The sequence below is a fragment of the Cnephaeus nilssonii genome (genome assembly GCF_951640355.1).
Source record: "Cnephaeus nilssonii genome assembly, chromosome: 13".
In the NCBI taxonomy this organism is placed as follows: Eukaryota; Metazoa; Chordata; class Mammalia; order Chiroptera; family Vespertilionidae; genus Cnephaeus; species Cnephaeus nilssonii.
In genome coordinates this window covers 30,909,261-30,931,200 of record NC_137084.1, presented here as the reverse complement: position 1 = coordinate 30,931,200, position 21,940 = coordinate 30,909,261, and the positions used below count along the sequence as shown (strand labels likewise).

At 36.6% G+C, this 21,940-nt stretch overlaps 1 protein-coding gene and 1 pseudogene across 3 annotated transcripts in view; one reads left to right on the top strand and one right to left on the bottom strand.

The window, feature by feature from the left end:
* PIK3C2A (phosphatidylinositol-4-phosphate 3-kinase catalytic subunit type 2 alpha) overlaps positions 1–21,940 on the bottom strand; it is a 93,976-nt gene that overhangs the window by 64,521 nt on the left and 7,515 nt on the right. For both annotated transcript variants that reach the window (XM_079789322.1, XM_079789323.1), the window contains exon 2: positions 7,198–8,324. In XM_079789322.1, coding sequence (XP_079645448.1) covers positions 7,198–8,256 — 1,059 coding nt within the window. In that variant the 5' untranslated portion in view covers positions 8,257–8,324. The remainder of the gene's footprint in view (positions 1–7,197; positions 8,325–21,940) is intronic.
* LOC307109396 (large ribosomal subunit protein eL33-like) lies at positions 15,912–17,318 on the top strand (annotated as a pseudogene). Its single transcript has 2 exons — positions 15,912–15,934; positions 16,753–17,318. The product of its transcript is annotated as a large ribosomal subunit protein eL33-like (transcript).

Here is a 21,940-nt window from a genome sequence, read left to right as displayed (position 1 = left end):
TTACCACCTCACACCCATTAGCATGGCTACTATTAGAATGGCCCGGATGGTGTGGTTCAGTGGTTGAGTGTCAACCCGTGAACAAGAGATCCTTGCTTCGATTCCCAGTCAAGGCACATGTTGTGGGCTCGATCCCCAGTGGGGGGTGTGCAGGAGGCAGCTGATTGAGGTCTCTCTCTCATCAATGTTTCTGTCCCTCTCCCTTCCTCTCTCTCTAAAATCAATTTTTTAAAAAGACACTTTCTTAAAAACAACACAGGAGACAAATGTTGGTGAGGATGAGAAGACAAAAGAATCCTTATGCACTATTAGTAGTAATGTAAAATGGTACAGCCTCTGTGGAAAAACAATATGGTGGTTTCCCAAACAACTAAAAATAAAACTACCATATAACCTGACATTTTCATTTTGGAGTACATACTCAGAAAACTTGAGAGTAGTTCTTGAAGAGATATTAGTACACCCATGTTCATAGTGGCATTATTTACAACTAGAGGCCCGGTGCATGAAATTTTTGCCCTAGGGGGGGAGTGCGGGGGGGGGGCGGTCCCTCAGCCTGGCCTGCACCCTCTTGCAGTCTGGAAGCCCCTTGATTGATTGCCCCGTAGAGGGAGGCCCCGCCCACCTGCCACAGCGCCACCGGCCAGGTAGCCTGGGCCTCCCTCTGTGGGGCGATCATGGGGCAATGGTGGGGCTCCCAACAAATCGCATTGCACCTGCCTTGGCTGGCCTGGCACTAGTGGGTGTCATAACATGGTCGTCTGGATAGTCATTCCACTGTTCAGTTGTTCGGTCGATTTGCCTATTACGCTTTTATTATTATAGATAGCTAAAACGTAGAAGCAACCCAAGTGGCCATCAACAGATGAACAGATAAGCAAAAAGATATATACATAAAACAGAATATTATTTAGCCTTAAAAAATAAATTCTGCAATATGCTACAACATGGATGGACCTGAGGACATTATGCTAAATGAAATAAGCTAGTCACACACAAAAAATACTGTATGGCTCCACTTACATGAGGCACTTAAGAGTATTCAAAAATCAAAAATGGCTCTAACCGATTTGGCTCAGTGGATAGAGCGTCGGCCTGTGGACCAAAGGGGTCCCATGTTCAATTTCAGTCAAGGGCATGTACCTTGGTTGCAGACTCCTCCCCAGCCCGGACTCTGGTCGGGGCTCGTGCAGGAGACAACCAATCAATGTGTTTCTCTCACATTGATATTTCTCTCTGTCTTTCCCTCTCTCTTCCACTCTCTCTAAAATTCAATGGAAAAATATCCTCGGGTGAGGATTAACAACAATAAAAAAGACAAAATATATAATGGTAGTTGCCAAGAGTTTGGGTGAAGAAAAATGAGAAGTTGTTTAACGAGTATAGAATTTCAGTTTTACAAGGTAAAAAGAGTTATAAGGATAAATGGTGGTAATGGCTGCACAACAATATAAATGTATTTAATAACACTGAACTGTAATCTTAAAAAAGGCCAAGATGGTAAATTGTGTTACTTGTATTTTAGCACAATCGAAAAAATATTTAGCAATTACTGAGAATTTATTACATGTCTGGCTCTGCTGTAAGCAATTTACTGGTAGATATGCATGTATTATTTATTTCTAACAAAGTCCTAGTAGGTGGGTACTATGTATTATTTATTTCTAACAAAGCCTAGTAGGTGGGTACCCCATTTTACAGATTTTTAAAAAATGAGGTACAGAGAAGTTAATTAACTCACATAAGGTCACACAACTAATATATTCAGAGACAGAGCTCAACCCAGGTAGCCTAGCTTCAGAATCACATACTTAATTAACATACCAACCTATCTCCCAAGTCTGGTGAAAAAAAAATTAATGCAATGAGAAAAACAACATGTAACCTTTGCAGGAGCAATGTTATAGAAAACCTCTATTTTTGCTTGACCCAATAATCATCTTTCCTTCTTTAACTATTTTGCATGTTTTACTTAACAGATTTTGAATCTCCTTAGTGACATTTCTAGATTTTTCAAAAATCAAATGTTGCATTTTTTACAGTGCCATTCATGAATTAGGTCCTTTCTTTCAAGCAGGTTATAAGTTTCAATGGACAGTGACAGAAATAGATTATAATAACTAACTCTCTAGTCATACATTAAGGAAATAATAGGCTCTGGAAAGTTAACTCAAAAGTTCTGTCCACAAAGTAAAATATAGCTGGGTTGCCAATGATTTTGTCTTATACATTAACATTAGCATTTTTATTTTTCTTCACTCTTTTTTTAAAAAAGTATATTTTTATTGATTTCAGAGAGGAAGGGAGACAAAGATAGAAACATCAATGATGAGAAAGAATCGTTGATTGGCTGACTCCTGCATGCCCTCTACTGGGAAATTGAGCCTGCAACCCAGGCATGTGTCCTGACCGAGAATTGAACCATGACCTCCTGGTTCATAGGTTGATGCTCAACTACCAAGCCACACCAGGTGGGCTCTCCACTCTTTTTAAAAAATTGTTTTTTAATTTTACACATAGTCTCTCAGCTCTTGCCCCCAATCCTTCTCCACTCTACTCAAACAACCTAAGCATCAAAGTATCTCTTTTCTCCACTGATCTTGCACCCTTTTATGTGGCACTCAAGGCTTTGTATTTTGTACTACAATTTATGTGCACACACAGCCTGTCTCCCTCTTCTAACTCAAATTCTTTAAGGATGAGTCCTGCAAATGATTAATATTTGTAAACCTCACAATGTATAGCCTCAAATATTTTTCAATGAAAGAGACAAATGATAATCAATAATAACTGCTAATGCTATTATCCAATATATGGAACAAAGAAAAGTCTGTTGTGGAAGATACTGAGTTCTCTAGTAAATATATTAGGCTTAGAAATTTTTTATCATAATCTGGAAATATTTTATTCTAGAAATTCTATTCCAGAGCTAAAGATCTAGATTTGAGGATCATTCATCCAATTTCTGCAATTTCCTACAGGGATATTTATGTCTGCTAATCGCTGTCAGCCTCCATCAGGAACACTGAGAGGGCAATATCCCAGCCAAAGGGGTTTTGGGTCCAAGTTCCATCAAAAGGAGACAGTCTCTTTAGGAGGCTGAGGGTTGCACTCATTGGGAACGAAGTTGGGACATCTCTCTCTCACACACACACACGAAGAGATTGATTGATTTATTATATGAAATTAAATCATGTAATTATAGAGAGTGACAAGACTGGACCACAGTTGGCAAGCTGGATACCCAAGAGAGTCAAAGGCTCCAGTCTGAATCTGTCAGGCTCAAGATTCAGTAAGAGCCGATGTTTCAATTTGGATCTGAAGGCAGGAAAAAAATCAATGTTCCAGCTCAAAGGCAGTCAGACAGGAGGAGTTCCTCATGGGCAGTAGAATCAGCCTTTTGGTTTTATTCAGGCCTTCAACTGATTGGACAAGTCCCATTGATATTAGAAAAGACAATATGCCTTTATTCAATCTACTGATTCAAATATTAATCTCATCCAGAAACATCCTGACACTCAGAATGTCTGACCAAATGCCTAAGCACCCCATGGCACAGTCAAGTAGACACATAAACTTAACCATCACAGCCTCTCAACCACAAAGACCCACGGAGTCACATCACTATGAAAGTCTAAATCAGTAGTTATTAAATTCTGTATCTTGGAGCCCAAAGAATAAAGCACTAAACAAGAGAAAACAGGTAACAAATATTAAAGACAGCCAAGAACAAAACTTTAGGCAAATGCCTAAGTTTAGAAGCTAGACAAATAAAAGGAGTCAAAGATCATAGGATGAGAAATAGGAAGTATGACTAGGGCAACAGAAGAGAAGTTTAAAAAAAAGCATGTAGTCAATTGTTGGCAAATGAAACAAAAGGGATGGACAGTGAATTCGGTCACTAGATTGGCAATTAATCGTCATATTACTAGAAATAAGTTTCTGCATTATGATGGGAACAATAGAGGACAGAGAGAGACTGGAAAGGCAGTAAGTACAAATTCCCTTATAAAAAATAATGGTAAAAAATACTTTGAGGAAACAGGAAAGGGAAGGAATATCTCTTTCCTCAATCCAGAAAGAAGGGCAGATCTGAGGTGGGCAAGTACATACAAAGATAGCCTTGACCTCAACATTTAAAAAAAAAAAAGGTAATGAGGTCATCTACTAGAAGAGAGGTGGAAAGGGTTCATTAGGGGATTAAGGAAAGCAGTGAAGATTTGAAATGATTCACAAAAACTTATCAGTACAGTATATACTGATAAGTTTTTGTGAATCATTTCAAAGCAGTGAAATGATTTTGTGAATCATTTTGTGAATTATTGTAAAGCAGTTATAAGAATATGGGAAAGCTTTATGCCTACAAAAGTCCAAGGTTCATGCCACATTACCCCAAAATTAGATGGAACACAATACTAAGTTTTTAATAAATAAATATACCGTAAGCATTAAATATATATGTTACTATTCAGAACTTGGTTACTTCCTTATTGAAAAATTTTTAAAAAGAATCCTTTTATTATCCTTTATTTATTTTTAAATGTATTTTTATTTATTTCAGAGAGGAAAGGAGAAGGAGAGAGAGATAGAAACATCAATGATAGAGAAAATCATTAATTGGCCACCCTCACTGGGGATCGAGCCCTGCCCAGAAATCAAATTGTGACCTCCTGTTTCATTCATCAACATTCAACCAGTGAGCCACACCAGCTGGACTTCCTTATTGAAATTTTTTTTAAATGTTACAGAAAAGACTACAGTAACCTATCCAAATAGAGTACTACATTCAGCTAGATAATGAAAATCATGTTTTGTTCAAGTTTCCCTCACCTTTAAAATTAATAATAGACAATGGGAATATGTTTATAACATTAATGTAATTAACTTTTAGAAAGAGTAAATATCCACAGAACTTTGCAGAACCACTTCTATGAAAATAATTTAATTCATTACTCAAATGTATGAAATGTGCTCAAAATAGCTAAATATATAGCTATTAACTCAAAATCCAATTTAAATTTAAATTGCCATAAGACAGTTTTAAGTAGTATTCCTTTTCTTGGTTTTGTTCACAAAACATTTGAACTAAAGTATTTAGATTATTATTAACAAAACAAGACACTAAAAGGAAATAGGAAGTAAGCTTGCTGAGTAAGAAGAAAAACACCCTTCTGAGTTTTCACCACAAAGCATAAAATTCTAACAGCTTTGAAAAGAGTAATTAAGTAAATAAACTAACTAAAAAGAACAGACTTCACAATCTTATTTCCCAACAAAAAATATAAACCTCAGGGGAAAGCTTTTAATTAGAGATGAATAGTGTATGAAAAATTAAAAGCTCCATCTAATATTTGTGACACAAACTTCCAACACTACTAGTGTTCTATTTGCCTTCCCCTTTTTGGCCTAAATGAAACCAAACTTTATCTTCTTGTACACAAAGAAAATGATTAAATCTTGTGTTAATAAAAGGGCTTAGAATTTTTCTTTAAATATAGAAATCCTTTTTCCAGCATTTGTAATAGGTGCACACCAAACTTCTGATTGAAGGCCTTCAGTAATTATGCATTAACAACCTATTGGCTACTTTTATAAATACCTTTGTTGACATTTACCTATAATACCTGCCTCCCTGAATTTTCTTCCCTTATTTTACTTTTAGGGACAATAAATTTTAAAATTAAGTTACTAAATTGAATTTCTCAATTCACAGAGAAATATATAAACAAGTAAGATTTGCTTAATTTTCAAGTTTTCTATAAAATATTTAACTTTCAGCACCTGATATCTATCACTTGTCTCTATGAAAATTTAACACAATGCTTGCTACTTAATGTAGCACAAAGTAACATGCTTAATATAGTTAATATATTGAAAGTTTTAGTATATTACTATTTTATCTTTATTAGAATACTGTGGGCCTGGCTGTGTAGCTCAGTTGGTTAGAGCACAGTCTTATACACCAGAGGGTAGTGAGTTTGATTCCTTGTCAGGGCACATACCCAGGTTGTAGGTTTGATCCCAGGTTGGGGCACATGCAGGAGGCATCCAAACAATGTTTCTCTCTCTCACTTTCTCTCTCTCCCTTCCTCTCTGTAAAATTTAAAAAAAAAATTGTAATTATAAAAGCAAAATACAAATCTGCAATTAGGTATACTATATTTGGAAAGGTAAAGTCTAAACCCTGCTGCCTCTCTTCTGAGGGAAGACATCCTGCCCAGCCACCCTTAACTAATTTTTCCAGATAGTAAGACTATATGAACTCAACAACTACACCATATAATTCTACATAATAAAAGGCGAATAATATGCAAATCGACTGAGCGGCTGCTATGATGTGCACTGACCACCAGGGAGCAGACGCTCAACGCAGGAGCTGCCCCACGGTGGTCAGTGTGCTCCCACAGGGGGAGCGCTGCTCAGCCAGAAGCTGGGCTCACAGCTGGCGAGTGCAAGGGCGGTGGTGGGAGCCTCTCCTGCCTCCAAGGCAGCACTAAGGACCCCTCAGCGGACATCCCCCAAGGAGTCCCGGACTGCAAGAGGGCACAGGCCAGGCTGAGGGACACCCCACACTACCCCCCCCCGCCCACCTTGTGCACGAATGTCATGCACCAGGCCTCTAGTAGACTATATTTCCATTCCTCCTTTTTATCCATACAGGTGATTAAAGAGAGTCCTTTAAATGGCTTTTCTCCTGTCTCTCCGGGGTTATCCTCCTTCCCTCCCTTCTTTGCCATTCATTCATGGTTAAAAGCGATAAAACAATATAATGAGGAACAATATAACAATATAAAAAATAAAATGAGAATTTCTATAATGGAGCTAAAATCACAATTCCTTGTTTACCTTGAAAAATAAGAGATAAGAAAAAGTAGGGCCACCTATAAGAAGACATGGAGAAACAAATAAAAAATTATTTTAAATGCCTATCAGTGATAGTCAGATTCTTGATTGGAAGTTCTTTCAATTTATAATCCTTGAAAAAATAACAGTAACAGCAAGCAATTTTTCAATTGACCAAAACACATTTAATCCTTTACCATACAGTTTAAGAGTCACAGCACACTTAAGAACAAGAAAATAAGATTCAAAATGAAAAATATTTTTACCTAATAAATTATGCACACAAATATGAATTTTGTGTTACTACTAAATTTGAGAAGTTAATTAAAAAAAAAACAAAACACAAAACTGTACCTGAGATATTTGGCCCTGAGTTGTTCGAATATTTAAAGATTGGCTTCTTGTTACCATTGCCCCAGAAAGAGATTTTCCATTCACCTTTCTTTCAAGGTGACAACTTGCTAGTGATCTCTCTTCGAGAAGAACAGCATCCCAAGGATCCTCTGCTAGCAAACCTGGAACATTTTTCTCTTCTTCATAGTCTAATACCTCCACACTGTCCACCTTAGGCTTACTTAGAGGATCCAAGTCTAACCAGTCAAATTTACTGATATCTTCAGACTTGGGAGATACCTGTAGATTGCTGATTGTAGCTTTTGAATTTGTTATCTCCAAATCAGTCCTTGCTTTTCCATTTTTTAAAAATGCTGATGTACTAGCTATTTTGTCAAACAGCTTTGCCATGTCAGGACTGACTACTGGACGACAGATAGGTAAGCTTCCTTGTGGATGAAACTGTGTGACCGATGTCAAAGGATATGAAAAATAAGGGGACTGTCCTGGAAGACTTAAATATATAGGTTCTGTGGTTGGAAAAGTAGGCATCCTTGGATTAAAGCCGTTTTGGAATGCAGTCTGTTTACTACTACAAGTTGACTGATAAATAGAAGGTAAAGTATAAGTAGAAGGCCCAGATAAACCAGTTGGCCACTGTCCTCTCTGAATAGTAGGTCTAAGATACAGCTGTGCTGAAAACGAAGGGCTCAGAACAGGAGTAACTGGCATTGCAGGTGTTTTCCTTGTCTCAAAACTGTCATCTAGCAATAGTTTCTCCAGTTCAGCTTGAGTTAGCTTTTCTACATCAATATCAACTGCTCTTTTTTGAGTATCTGATTCAGGAAACACCATGAGGTCATAATCCTGTTTGTTATAAACTTGTGCTCTTTGTCTGGTGCTGCTTGACAACTCAAAGCCTCGCTGATTATCAGTTACTTGTCTATCTTTCTGCAGTTTTGCTAAAGCCTCTGCTTCCATCTGTAACGCTTCTTCTTTGTCCACATCTTTTGTTCTTGTTGGGTCCAGATGTGAAGATGAACATTGCTTAAATCCATTGTTGCTGGATATTTGAGCCATGTCCACTTAACAGACCAACCTTCTCTTCCTCTAATCTATTTTTTTCTTGTAGCTCCCAATAGCAAGACCTATACACAAAAATAAACATAATACTCAATTAAAATTTTTAAACACAAATTTTATTTTTAACCTAGTTCATATAATTTAGTTAGGTTTTAAAGCCACTTACAAACACACGACCAAATAAAATAAAATGAAGTTAGGGTGAAAGAACACTTAAAATTTCTTATACACTCACTGTTAGGTTAAGGAAGATATTTAGACATACACGACTGCCCCATTCCCAGGAAAGCTACAACAATAAATGAACTCAACAAGCTTTCACTTCAGCTGTCACAATAGCTACCATAAACCAGTGGCACTTCTGCCAGAATCCTGACATGAAATGGCTTAAATGCTAGTCACATTTGCAAGAGTTCCAACAGGTTTTACTGTTATGTAAATAGCAAATCAAAGAGAATTTCAATCTTTTGCTATTTGTTAAACTACTCAAAAGCCAATTAGCAATAAAAGTACTCAATACCTACTAAATAAAATTAAGAAACTAATTGTCTATCAAAATATCATATGAAAAACTATTGAGTTTATCACATAGTTTTGATCATACTTCTATTCTGATTATCTTTAATTAAAATAGTTATAATACTAAAATTTCTCCTTTTCAAATTACTAAAATATTTATTTAATTATAAAATATTAATTAGACAGCTTATTAAACTTTCTCATAGATCAGTTTTTTTTTAATTTATACTTCTCTGTTTAAGAGAAACACTTAATTCAGATCGAGATTACCCTGTGAAGTAACAGGACCAATTAAAGGGTTAGTTATCTACTGTGTAACAGAGGGCACATTTCCTGCTTTAATTAATATAATACAGGTGTTAAGTGTGGGTTCTGGAGTCAGACCACCTTGATTTATGAGGCGGTAAGACCTTGGGCAAATGAAAACTTTTCCATGCCTTAGTTTCCTAACTTCTAAAATGAAAAAAAAGTATCTACTTCTTAAATTATAAGGATTAAATGAAACAATGCAACTCAAAGTATTTACCAGTGGCCTTGAGTATAAGCACTAAATAAATGGCACCTATTACTGATCTAATCTAGTATGAGATATACCTAATTTGAAGACTTAGAAACAAGAGAGCTCCTGTTTACACCCTTTTTCTAGCATAGTGCTTGTCTACAGTATACACTTAATAAATATTTAATGAAAGGACATAGGAAAACACCCAAAGCAAATTCAAATTAATATAACACAAATGAAAATCCTAAGTGTTGCGGTAATACTAAATTTTAAAAGAAAGTATTAGTGATGAGAACATGAAGAAAGAGGTATCCAAGGAAGACATCCTTTGCAATTCTTTTATCCAATTACTAGAAGCCTGGTGGGATTCCTCGGCCTGGCCAGCGGGAGATCGGGAAACCGGCTCTCTGACGTCCCGAGGGTCCTGGATTGGGAGAGGGCGCAGGCCAGGCGGAGGGACCCCACAGGTGCATGATTGGGGCCTGGGAGGAACCGCAGGAGGGCTCTAGAGTGTGTCTGACCCATCTCCCGACTCGCCCAGTCCCGATCAGCTGGACTCCAGCAGCAAGCTAACCTACCAATCTGAGCGTCTGCCCCCCCAATGGTCAGTGCGTGTCATAGTGACTGATCGAATGGTCGGACACTTAGCATATTAGGCTTTTATTATATAGGATAGCTGAATTTGAGGCATTTCACTGAAAAGCTATTCCAAATTTTTCCCTTCTGTGGTAGACCACAAACTAGGAACAATGTACACTTAAAATTTGTACACTTCATTATATGTAAATGTTTTATCAAAAGAAAAAACTGAACACAAATATTGACTCTTGCTAAATATGCACAAAGTAATTAGAGGAAAGTACTAATATCTACAATTTACCTTGAAATGCATCAAAAAATAGGATGAATTGATTAATGGAAAGATAATAGATGAATATGTGATAAGGGAAGTAGGGAAAAATGTTAGCAGTAAAGTCTAAGTAGTAGATATACGGGTAGTCACTTTGAAATTGTTTCAACTTGGCTAGATTACTGAATATTTCCAAAATAAATTGCTGAGTGCAGGGGGAATAGGCACAAATTCCTCCCATTCCAGTATACACTGCCCTTTGCAATGTGACTTTACTGCTCCTCCCATAAGGAGGTGGGGTCTACTTCGTTACTTCATCTAAGCTGGTTTTGTGACTTTCTTTGACCAAAATAATATGAAAGAAGTGACACTGTGGAAGTTCTCAGTCAGGGTCATAAAAGGCCAGTGCTTCAGCTCTTCCTTTTTTGAGTGCAGCCACTGCCATGTGAATACTTATAAAGAATGAGAGGCAGCCGAAACCAGTTTGGCTCAGTGGATAGAGCGTCGGCCTGCGGACTCAAGGGTCCCAGGTTCGATTCCGGTCAAGGGCATGTACCTTGGTTGCGGGCACATCCCCAGTAGGGGGTGTGCAAGAGGCAGCTGATCGATGTTTCTCTCTCATCGATGTTTCTAACTCTCTATCCCTCTCTCTTCCTCTCTGTAAAAAATCAATAAAATATATTAAAAAAAAAAAAAAAAAGAATGAGAGGCAGGAAAGAGAGGCCCTGGCAATAACCAGCACCAACCACCAAACATGTGAGTGAAGTCACCCTCTTAGACCATCCATCCATAGTCCAAATGACCACACCCACATGAGTGACCCAAGGCATGACCAGCAAAAGAAACCACCCAGCCTAAGTTCCAGCCAAACTGCTAACCCACATATCATTTTGCAATGGTTTGTTACACAGCAATAGAAACTGATAAACCTTTTATTTTCACTTTTAGAACACAAAACTGAAGTTACTTACCTATTTAACAATAAATTTCTGTTTTAACCAGGACAGCTACCACCCTACCTTCCCTTTACAATTCAGAGAATGAACAGTTCCCTTTTTCTTTCTAAAACTGCTCCCCTTGCTAATATCCTTAATCCCACTAAATTCCCCTACTTCTTTATGATGATTGCCTCCTTTGCATCATTAATTTCTCCTTTACTTGCTTTTCTGCTCCTCTGCCATAAAAATGTTCAAGTTTTCTCCATACTGAGGGGAAAATTTCTCAACATTCTCTTTTAGACTCCAGTAGCTTCCATTTCCATTTTCTCCTTTCAGGGCCAAACTTTTCAAATGAGTCCTTTCTTTACTCATTCTGTCTTAGAAAAAAATCTACTTGTCCTTTAGGGCCCAATTCAAATACAGCTTTTTGCCTGAAGCTTTTCTTAATGCAGCTCCTATCAGAATTCATCTTTTTACTAGTAACTCAACTAATAATTCTTATCTTTATTTTGTAGACTTTTATGCTGCTTTTGCCTGCTCGGTATCCTTTCTTCTGGTAGTGGTATCTATAATTTCCTTTTTGGAAACTACTTATCTCCCTTTTATTCCATCTAGTTTGAATAGGGCTGGACTACTTACATCCCAACACATCTTCCCCAACCACTCCAGAGGATCCAAGACTAGCCAATCAGAGTTAAACCCAGGATTTCTGAAACGCTGTACAGGAAGCTCATCGTTGAGGTTGCTAAGCTGAAAGGGTGTAAGCCTAACACTGCTGTGACTATCTTTGCCTCCACTTGAGGAGATGCTACCTGAGAATGTGTATTCAAGCCAGAAGAGAGCAAAGATAAATGAGGCAGATTCTGGATATTACATTAAGCATATGGATCTAACCCATATTCAAGGCCAGTCTTTTCATTTATGTGAGGCAATAACTCTTTCCTTAAGCCATTTTAAAATTACTTTCTGCCATGATAACCAAAAATATCTTTATTAACACAGAATCTGTAACATGCATGTCCACCTAATTGACTAAAATATACTTCTTAAGTGCAGAGGCCTACTTTGCTCATGTTTTTCTTCCCTACAACATTTAAAATCACCTTGCTTAATAAATATGGAACTAAGTTTAATGAACATGTGTGTTAACAGGAGGGAATAGGACTAATGAACAGTCCTGAAAAAGGGATTTCAGATAACACAAGAGTATGGAGGTTTTATTGGAGAAATGAGTCAAGTGTAAATTGCCTGTTACTGAACACCACAACACATTGCCTATTTTTTTCACAAAATCAGATGGATAAGAACAAAGTAACAGTTTACAAAGAGATAAAGATTCATCTTCCACAAGTATAATGACACCGTTATTTATGTATTCTCCTGGCTCCCATATTTGATAATAATATGACATAGTTCTGAAAGAGGATCTGGATTTTTTTAAGTGAGTTTGAGATACAGTTTATTCAATGGAGAACATGCTTATTGCAAGTATTTCAAATTAATGTTATTGCTCATTTACTAACAAAGGTATAAAATTAATTGCCTGAAATACATTTTAATAATGAATGTGGTGTTTCACATTATCAATTCATTTGCTTGCTCAGTCCCTGGTACCAACCCAAAATAGTATGCTAAAGTATACAAAATAGTATGCTAAAGTAAGTATATGCTAAAGCAAATTCAACTCAGTGATAGTGATCTATTAGCAGCTAAATGACCATACTTTAGTTTTCCATGTGAATACTGAAATGATAAAAAGGACTTTAAAATTTGTCCAAAAGTAACTCTGTGCTTCAGCTATTTTCCTGGGGCTGCTGTACTGACATGCTCCATTAATTTTTAAAAATGAAACTTCATCTGATGACAAACATTTAGCAGGAAATAATTTCCTGCATGCTAATTCAAAATGAAAACGTCAATGCTAATGTTCTCCTAACTCAAACTGGGAAAGACAATATAAGTAGTGTTTGAATGATGACTGTATACCATCTGCCAAAAATTTCCCAACATAAAGTAACCCAGTAATGAACTCAAGGCCATAGCTACTTTAAATTCTTCAAAAGAGGCAATTAAGCTATTCAGTTAAACTTTTGGATACCAAAAGAATTAGTTTAAAAGCTCTTGGCTTCTTCTGTGGTAGACATTCATTTAGAATTTAAATTTAAATCTCAGGAAAAAAATAAAGCAAGCCAGTCCTGCTACCCATCTAAATGCTCTCCCATCTTAAAATTAAAAACAAAACAAAACAAAAAATTACACCTAAGAATATGGAGAAACAATGATTTAAGTTCAACAATACAAATATATCTTGTCTACAATGAAAGAAAAAATAAATCATGGTACCTCCCTGGAATTGAATATTATGCCACCATTAAAAATAAATTTATGAAGACTAACGATGGAAAATATTTGTTAAAATTGTAGCACCCTAGCCAATTTGGCTCAAGTGGATAGAGCGTCGGTCTATGGACCAAAGGGTCCCAGGTTTGATTATGGTCAAGGGCACATACCTCGGTTGCAAGCTCCTCCCAGGCCCAGGCCCTGGTCAGGGCTTGTGCAGGAGGCCATCAAGCAATGTGTTTCTCTTACATCAATATTTCTCTCTGTCTTTCCCTCTCTCTTCCACTTTCTCTCTAAAAAAAAAAAAATCAATGGAAAAATATCCTCGGGTGAGGATTAAAAAAAAATTTGTAGTAAATATACCTTATGCCAAACATTGCTTTAAGCATTATATTAATTAATTTAATCCTCACAAATTCTATTAAGTAGCTACTATTATTATCCCAAGTATACAAATGAAACTTAAGCACACAAGTTATATTATCTGCCCAAGTTCATAGCAGCTAGTGGTGAAATCAGGACTCAAATTCAGGCAGTTCTAATTCACTATGATATATTTTAAACTTAACAGTTATCTAGAATCATTAAGTGTCTAAACATACCTTATTCATTATAAATATCAAGTTTCTCCTTAATCCTGGGGTTATTTCTATATGGACTAATAGATTTTGTTGTTTCTTTTAATTCTACCATTACGTAGTTATTACTGCTAGTTAGTTATAACATGTATCAATTTATTGGTTAATTTTTTTTATCACCACATGACTAGCAAGTTTATAATTTCATTGAGGGCATGAATTCTTATTTTATTCATCCTCTACTCACAAACCTACTATAGGTTGAATGAATGCACCAACGACTAGAGAACTTAAGACATCAATCCTTTAACAAAGAAGTTCAAATTCTGAAACCAAAGAACATACTCAGCCTGGCCAGTGTGGCTCAGTGGTTGAGTGTCAAAGATCACTGGTTGAATTCCCAGTCAGGGCACATGCTCAGATTGTGGGCTTGATCCCCAGTAGGGGGCATGCAGGAGGCAGCCAATCAGTGATGTTTCTCACTGATGTTTCTCTCTCCCTTCCTCTTTCTCTCTTTAAAACCAATAAAATAAAATATATTTTTTAAAAAGAACATACTCAAAGAGCTCATTTATTATTAATTCAACTAAATTTGAAAAATCACGTGGTTGAGTTTAGTATAAACAAGTGGTAACAGAAAATATTAACTTGTAAACTAGAAGGGAGATGGCAACAGAAAACTAAAAATAGAAGTGCTCTATCTGTGCTAAAAGGAAAAACTCCATTAGACAAGATAATATTCTCCTATCTCTACTGATTCACGGAGGGAAAAAACTCATCTGACAAAAGAAACCAAATACAGCCGAAACCGGTTTGGCTCAGTGGATAGAGCGTTGGCCTGCAGACTCAAGGGTCCCAGGTTCGATTCCAGTCAAGGGCATGTACCTTGGTTGCGGGCACATCCCCAATAGGGGGTGTGCAAGAGGCAGCTGATCGATGTTTCTCTCTCATCGATTTTTCTAACTCTCTATCCCTCTCTCTTCCTCTCTGTAAAAAATAAATAAAATATATTAAAAAAAAAAAAAAAAGAAACCAAATACTTTGGGGGTAGGCACTATACAAATTTGTCAAAAATGGAAGACTGTCCAGGTGTTGGGTGACATCAGGTTAGAGCAGCACTGTTCAACAGAAACAGAATACAAGGCACAATTGAAATTTAAAATTTTTTGTATTTATATTAATGAACAAAACAGATAAAATTAATTTTAATATATTTTACTTAATCCAACATATCCAAATTATTATTTAAATAAATAACAAATATAAAAATATAAAAGGGATATTTTACATTATTTTTTTAAATATACTTTTATTGATTTCAGAGAGGAAAGAGAAGGAGAAAGACAGAAAAACATCAACGATGAGAGAAAATCATTGATCGGCTGCCTCCTGCACACCCCCTACTAAGAATCGAGCCCACAACCTGGGCATGTGCCCTGACTATAATTGAAATGTGACCTCCTGGTTCACAGGTCAACACTCAATCACTGAACCACACCAGCCAGGCTACATTCTTTTTTTTTATACTTAAGTCTTCAAAATCTGGTATATATTTACACTTACCACATTTCAACTTAGACTAGCCACATTTCAAGTGTTCAACAGTCAAAGGTGGCTAGTGGACAACACAAGATTAGAATTTATGACGAAAGTAACTAAAAGCATGATAAATAAGCTTCATTACTTTCTTTATGGTAAGGAAAATTTATCTTCCCAAAAGTCATCCCTTCCCTCAGGTCAATAAAGTATTTCAAATATCTAATAGTTATTTTTCAGAAGGAAATTTTATATTTTTAAGTCCCACAAATGTCACATAGCCTTTTAACTAAAGCCTATCTTATCATCTTTGAAAACTTTTTAAAAGTATATAATTTCCAATTAATCTTTTCTACAATTAGAAAATTTTTAACATTTTATAGAGAAATATGTTAACAGTGCCACTGGCCAGGTAGGATAAATTACAAAAAGATTAAATATTTAAATGTAATAAAAGGTAATAAAATAAAAAGAAAACAGAATGCCTATGTAACCTTACAATGAAAGGAGGCTACCCTAATAAGGCAAACAAGTACCACTGAATTTATTAATTTCTTCAATAAATATTTATTGGGTGTATACTATAAGCCATCAGTCGGACATCCTCCAAAGACTCCTGGACTGCAAGAGGGCGCAGGCCAGGCTGAGGGGACCCCCCCTCTCCGAGTGCACAAATTTCGTACACCGGGCCTCTAGTTTCACAATAAAAGCACTATCACATATTTTAAATACCACATTTTCATATCTATATTATGAAATGTGAAAAATAACAAAGAATACCTATATTATAAATAGTACATGGGTATTTTTTGCCTACATGTGGCAAATTATGTAAACACAAGTTCAACTTTTTAGTGATACCATATAAAAATACAATTAAGAGCTGTACTGTCCCTTTTCATTTGCCAATCTATAGGCTAAATTAAGAACACCACCCTTACTCATTAAGAGATGGAGAAAAGGATAAGTAAGACTGCAAAAGAAAACAAACTATAAAATATGGTTTCTCAAATTTTCACCATTAAGTGAATTACTTAATGGACATTGCACATATTATCAGTTTATGTAAAAATATTCATTACATTTTAAAACGCAAGTAAAACATTTAAAAATGAATAGTAAGATATTCCTATCAGTAAGAGATGACTGTACACTCTCACCATCCTATGTATATCCAGTAAATCTTAATTCTTATTTGAATTAAATTAGAAAATACAAATTCAATTATAGCTTGTCAGGAAGGCAGCAATGTTTGGTGGTGGCTCTATCAGACAGTGATGGATATGTTCATAAAATCTTAGAGGCTCCTTTTCCCCCGCCATCTTGGAGCCTGGGGAGGTTTGCTGGGAACAGGACTTCTACAACAACAAATGTGTCTGAAAGACTGTGGTCCAAGGCCATTTTTGCTGGCTATTAAGTATGGGCTCTGGAACCTAAGGGAGCACACAGCTCTTCTTAAAACTGAAAGTATTTTATGCTTGAGATGAAACTGAATTCTATCTAGGCAAGAGATGTGTTTATGTGTACAAAGCAAAGAACAGCACGGTGACTCCTCGTGACAAACCAAACACAACCAGAGTAATCTGGGGAAGATAACTCATGCTCATGGAAACAGTGGCATGGCTCATGCTAAATTCTGAAGAACCTTCCTGCTCAGGCCAATGGACACAGAATCTGTGTAATGGTGTACTCCTCAAGGATTTAAACTTATTAAAAAGTAAATTTTAAAAAATGTTCTCTTGTGTTTGTTTTAAAAAATATAAGCTCGCCCCAGCTGGTTTGGCTCAGTAGATAGAGCATCAGCCTGCGGACTGAAGGGTCCCAGGTTCGATTCTGGTCAAGGGCACAAGCCTGGATTGCAGGCTTGATCCCCAGTGGGGGACGTGCAGGAGGCAGCCAATCAATGATTCTCTCATCATTGATGTTTCTATCTCTCTTTCCCTCTCCCTTCCTCTTTGAAATCAATAAAGATATATATTTTTAAAAGTGTCTATCATTTAAAAAATATATAGGCTCTACCTTGAAATATTTCTAAATCTGAGCATTCCTTCATTATATTCCAGTTACCTTCTTAAACCAACCATGATCTGTTGCCTGGATTATTGAAATAGCCTCATAGTCCGTCTCTGCCATCCCTCTATCTCCCACTTGTAGACTATTCTCAACACAGTAACCAAAGTAATTCTGAAACACCTAGATCTTTTTACATAGCCCTTTGCTCAGAACTTTTAACAGTTCCTATCTTTGATCAGAGAAAAGGTAAAATCTTGACAATAGTCCATCAGACACTCTAATATCTGGCCCACCTATTACTTCTCTCCCGTTAACTCTCCTCTCTGCTACTGTCCCATCAGCATCCTTGCTCCTCACTATGCATCTCAGAGCTTTTGCTCTTCTGTTCCCTCTGACTGACCTTCCCCTGGATAGCTGAATGGATCACTCTTTAGCTTTCTTCAAGTTTTCGTTGAGAAGGTGACTTCTGAGTCAAGTCCTCACTAATAAGCTAGTTAAAACCGTTAACTTTCTCTAACTTCACCACCTATGCACTTTATATTCTCCTTAGAATTTAATACCATCCAGTATACTATATAATTTACTTATTTATTTTATTATCTAGCTTTCCCCTCTAGACTGTAACTTTCATGAAGCTTGGATTTATCTGTTGGGTTCACTCCTATATTTCAAGCACCAAGAACAGTCCTGAAATAAGCAAGTTTTCATTCAAATGTTTGTTAAATCAATAAATGAAATTAACTCTAATATGGACCAGATTAGGAAGCAACTATTCACTGTAGAGTATCTTTGGTAATCTGTAAGATGCTTAAAAGCACACAAAAATATCATACTTAAAATGAGTATTTTAACCTACAATATTTTTAATCTCCTCTTGTTGCATTTGTTTTCACTTGAAGTATTTGGAAGTCATCTTACCTATATCAAATAATAAACCATTACTTTCTTTCTCTGAGAGAAGAAAATCATTTGTGAATATTCTCAGAATTGGTTTTCAGAGACACATCGTCCTTTTTAGTCAGACCAAAACATTATTTTGAAGTACTTGTGGGAAATACAGTTCAAGTCTGCTGCTTGACAAGAAATACTAGGCCTTGGGTTCAACAAAGCAATTTGGCTATAAAGACAGGAAAGTAGTTGAGACTGCCTTGGGAGAATGTGTAGAAAGGAGGGAGAGAAAGAGATAAGGAAGAAATCATGAGGAAACTAAAGGTCAGAGAACAATAACTGATAGGTATGAAGACTAGTATCAGAGAAATGAGGGAACAGAGCGTCCTAAGAAGAAAGCAATCAGTACTGTCAGAAACTACAGGGAGGTGACATAAGATGAGGACTGAAAAATATTTAGATATAAGCGCACACTTGTGATTATTTAGTTTTATTGGGATACAATTCACTTATAAAATTCACCCAGTTAAAGTATGCAATTCAGTTGTTTTTAGTATATTCAGAGTTGTGAATCATCACAACTACCAAATTTCAAAACATTTCTATCATCCGCAAAGAAATTCATTACCAGTCACTACTCATTTTCCCTCCCCCACGGAAAATCATTAGTGATTTTCAAAGAGGGCAGTTTATACAAGTGTGGAAAAATGAAAAATAGTAAGGAATTACAAATAACAAGGGCATATTATTCTTAAGAGGACTAGGAGAGACAGGTAGAGTGGAAGAGGTGTCAGGAATGACTATTTAAAGTGGGAAATGCCCGGCCGATGTGGCTCAGTGGTTGAGTGTCGACCTATGAACCAGGAGGTCACGGTTCAATTCCCAGTCAGGGCACATGCCCAGGTTGCAGGCTTGATGCCCAGTGTGGGGTGTGCAGGAGGCAGCCTATCGATGACTCTCTCATCATTGATGTTTCTATCTCTCTCTCTCCCTCTCCCTTCCGCTCTGAAATCAATAAAAATATTTTTAAACAAATAAAATGGGAAAGGACTTCAACATATGGTAGGTTGAAGAAAAGGATTCAGGGAACAAAGACTAAAAGGTACAAGAGCTAGGAGATAAATACTAGTTCAGATCCTGGGTTTGATAAATAACAGAATCAGAAGCACAGATGAAAGCACTTGCAAAGGAAGAGATAGATACCTTAGGACACTGAAGTGATAAAGGTAAGAAAACAATGGATGATTGGCAGTGGGGAAAAGCCACTGGTGGAAAGTATATTTAACTTTCATTATCTAAACTTTAATAGACTTTCAAATATTTCATCACTGGCAAGCTTTACTATCTTAAAACAAAACGGATAAATATGCAATAGCAGGATTTTCTCTATTAGGGAAAAAATGAAATTGGAACCATAAGCTGGACATAAGAAGAGGCTTCCCAGTTTCTTTGCAAGTTAAAAATGGATGAGCGTAGCGTGGCTCCTGCATTCTTTAACCTCCACACCACACATAAAATTATGCTTTGCTCAAGTACTACAAACAATTAATAAAGGGCTTGATTCTCCCATTTTGACAAAAAGCAACAGCTACACTGTTGTCTAATTAGCACTGATAGTCATTATACTTACTACCTTCAACCCTTAGAAGCAACATTCTACACATAAAAGATTCATAACCAGGGCATTCATCCCGAATAACTTTCTATATCTACACATGTGTACAACTGTATATGTTTGGGTGTGGGACAAGGAAAGGGGAAATACAGTCACAGCAAGAGGTTCCTGTTGAAAGACATTTTAGTGACAAAGTAGTTTTCATTCTAACTCAGCAACCCAAGTAGTACTGCTTTGTGGAGATAATTGCTGAACTTTGGACTACTTTATTGTTCATTCATTTAACATGAATAATTAAATACACTCTAACATCACCCAATTCCAACATGTCAAGTAACAGAAACCTTTTGTGCTAAGTCCTATGGTATGTGCCTCCATTCCAACTTGAATTAAGATAGGAAAAAATAAAACTGAGTAGCAACTGAGAACCCCCAAATAGGGAATAATAATAATGAAAAACTGATATGAACACTTCTGGAATTTTGCCCCCAAATTCCATTAATTTCTATGGTTAACAAAATCTTGATTTCACATGACACCAATTGCATGAAATTGCTAGTTTCGTAGAACAGTGATAAGAGAAAACGATGGACCCAAGCTCAAGTATCACACCTCCCTCTGTGTAATCTTATGCAAGCTACTTTATCTGCCTTTGTCTTAGTTTTCACACCTGTAAACACAGATCACATGTCATAGTGTTGTGTGGTTAAATAAAATTATATATATATAATGCCTAGTACGTAACAGAATTTAAAAATACATCTGTCAAGCCCCGGCCGGTGTTTCTCAGTGGATAGAGTGTTGGCCCAAGCACTGAAGGGTGGTAGGTTCGATCCCAGACCCTGGTCGAGCATGGTTGAGGTGTGTGCAGGATGCAACAAATCGATATTTCTTTCTCTCTCTTTCTCTTTCTCTTCCTCTCTCTCTCTGTCTGTCTTTCTATCTCTCTCTCTCTCTCTCTCTCTCTCTCTCTCTCCCTACACACACACACACACACACTGCTTCCTTCCCTTCTACTCTCTCTAAAAAGTCAATGGAAAAAATATCCTCAGGTAAGGATTAACAAAAATAATAATTACAACATCAATCCAATTATTGGTCCTATCATTAAAAACCGAAGCTTACTGCCAATAAGCATATGAAAAGATGCTCAACATCGTTACTCAGTGAAATGCAAATCAAAACCACCAGATACCACTTCATACCTTATAGAATGGCTATAATTTAAAATAAAAAGACGAAAGAAAATAACAAGTGTTGACAAGGATGTAGAGAAATTTGAACATCAGACTTTGCTGATGGGAATGTAAAATGGTGCAGTCTTTTGGAAAACACTTTTATGTTTCCTCAAAAAAATTAAACAGAATTACCATATGACCATCCAAAAGAATTAAAAAACAGAGACTTATGAGATCTTGCTCCCCAGCATATGTCATCAATTTAGTTCAAATCCTATATAATAAAAGGCTAATATGCAAATTGTCTCCTCAGGAGTTGGACTGTTCGCTATGATGTGCGCACCACCAGGCGTGGAATGCAAAGGGCAGCGTGAAATGAAGGAAGGCCCCGGCCAGCAGCTGGGGAAGAAAGGCCCCAGCCAGCATCTGGAAGACCCTGATCAGCCCTGATCGCTGGCCAGGCCTACGGACCCTACCCGGGCACGAATTTCGTGCACCGGGCCTCTAGTAAACTCATAAAAAATAAAAAAACACAAAAAACAGGGATTATATACCTGTACACAAAAGAACAACAGCATTATTCACAATAGCTAAAAGGTGCCTACAACCCAAGTATCCATCAAGAAAAAGGTATACAAAATGTGGTATATTACATACAATGGAATATTTATTTGACCATTAAAAGAAATAAAGTTCTGCCCTGACCAGGTTTCAGTTGTTTGGA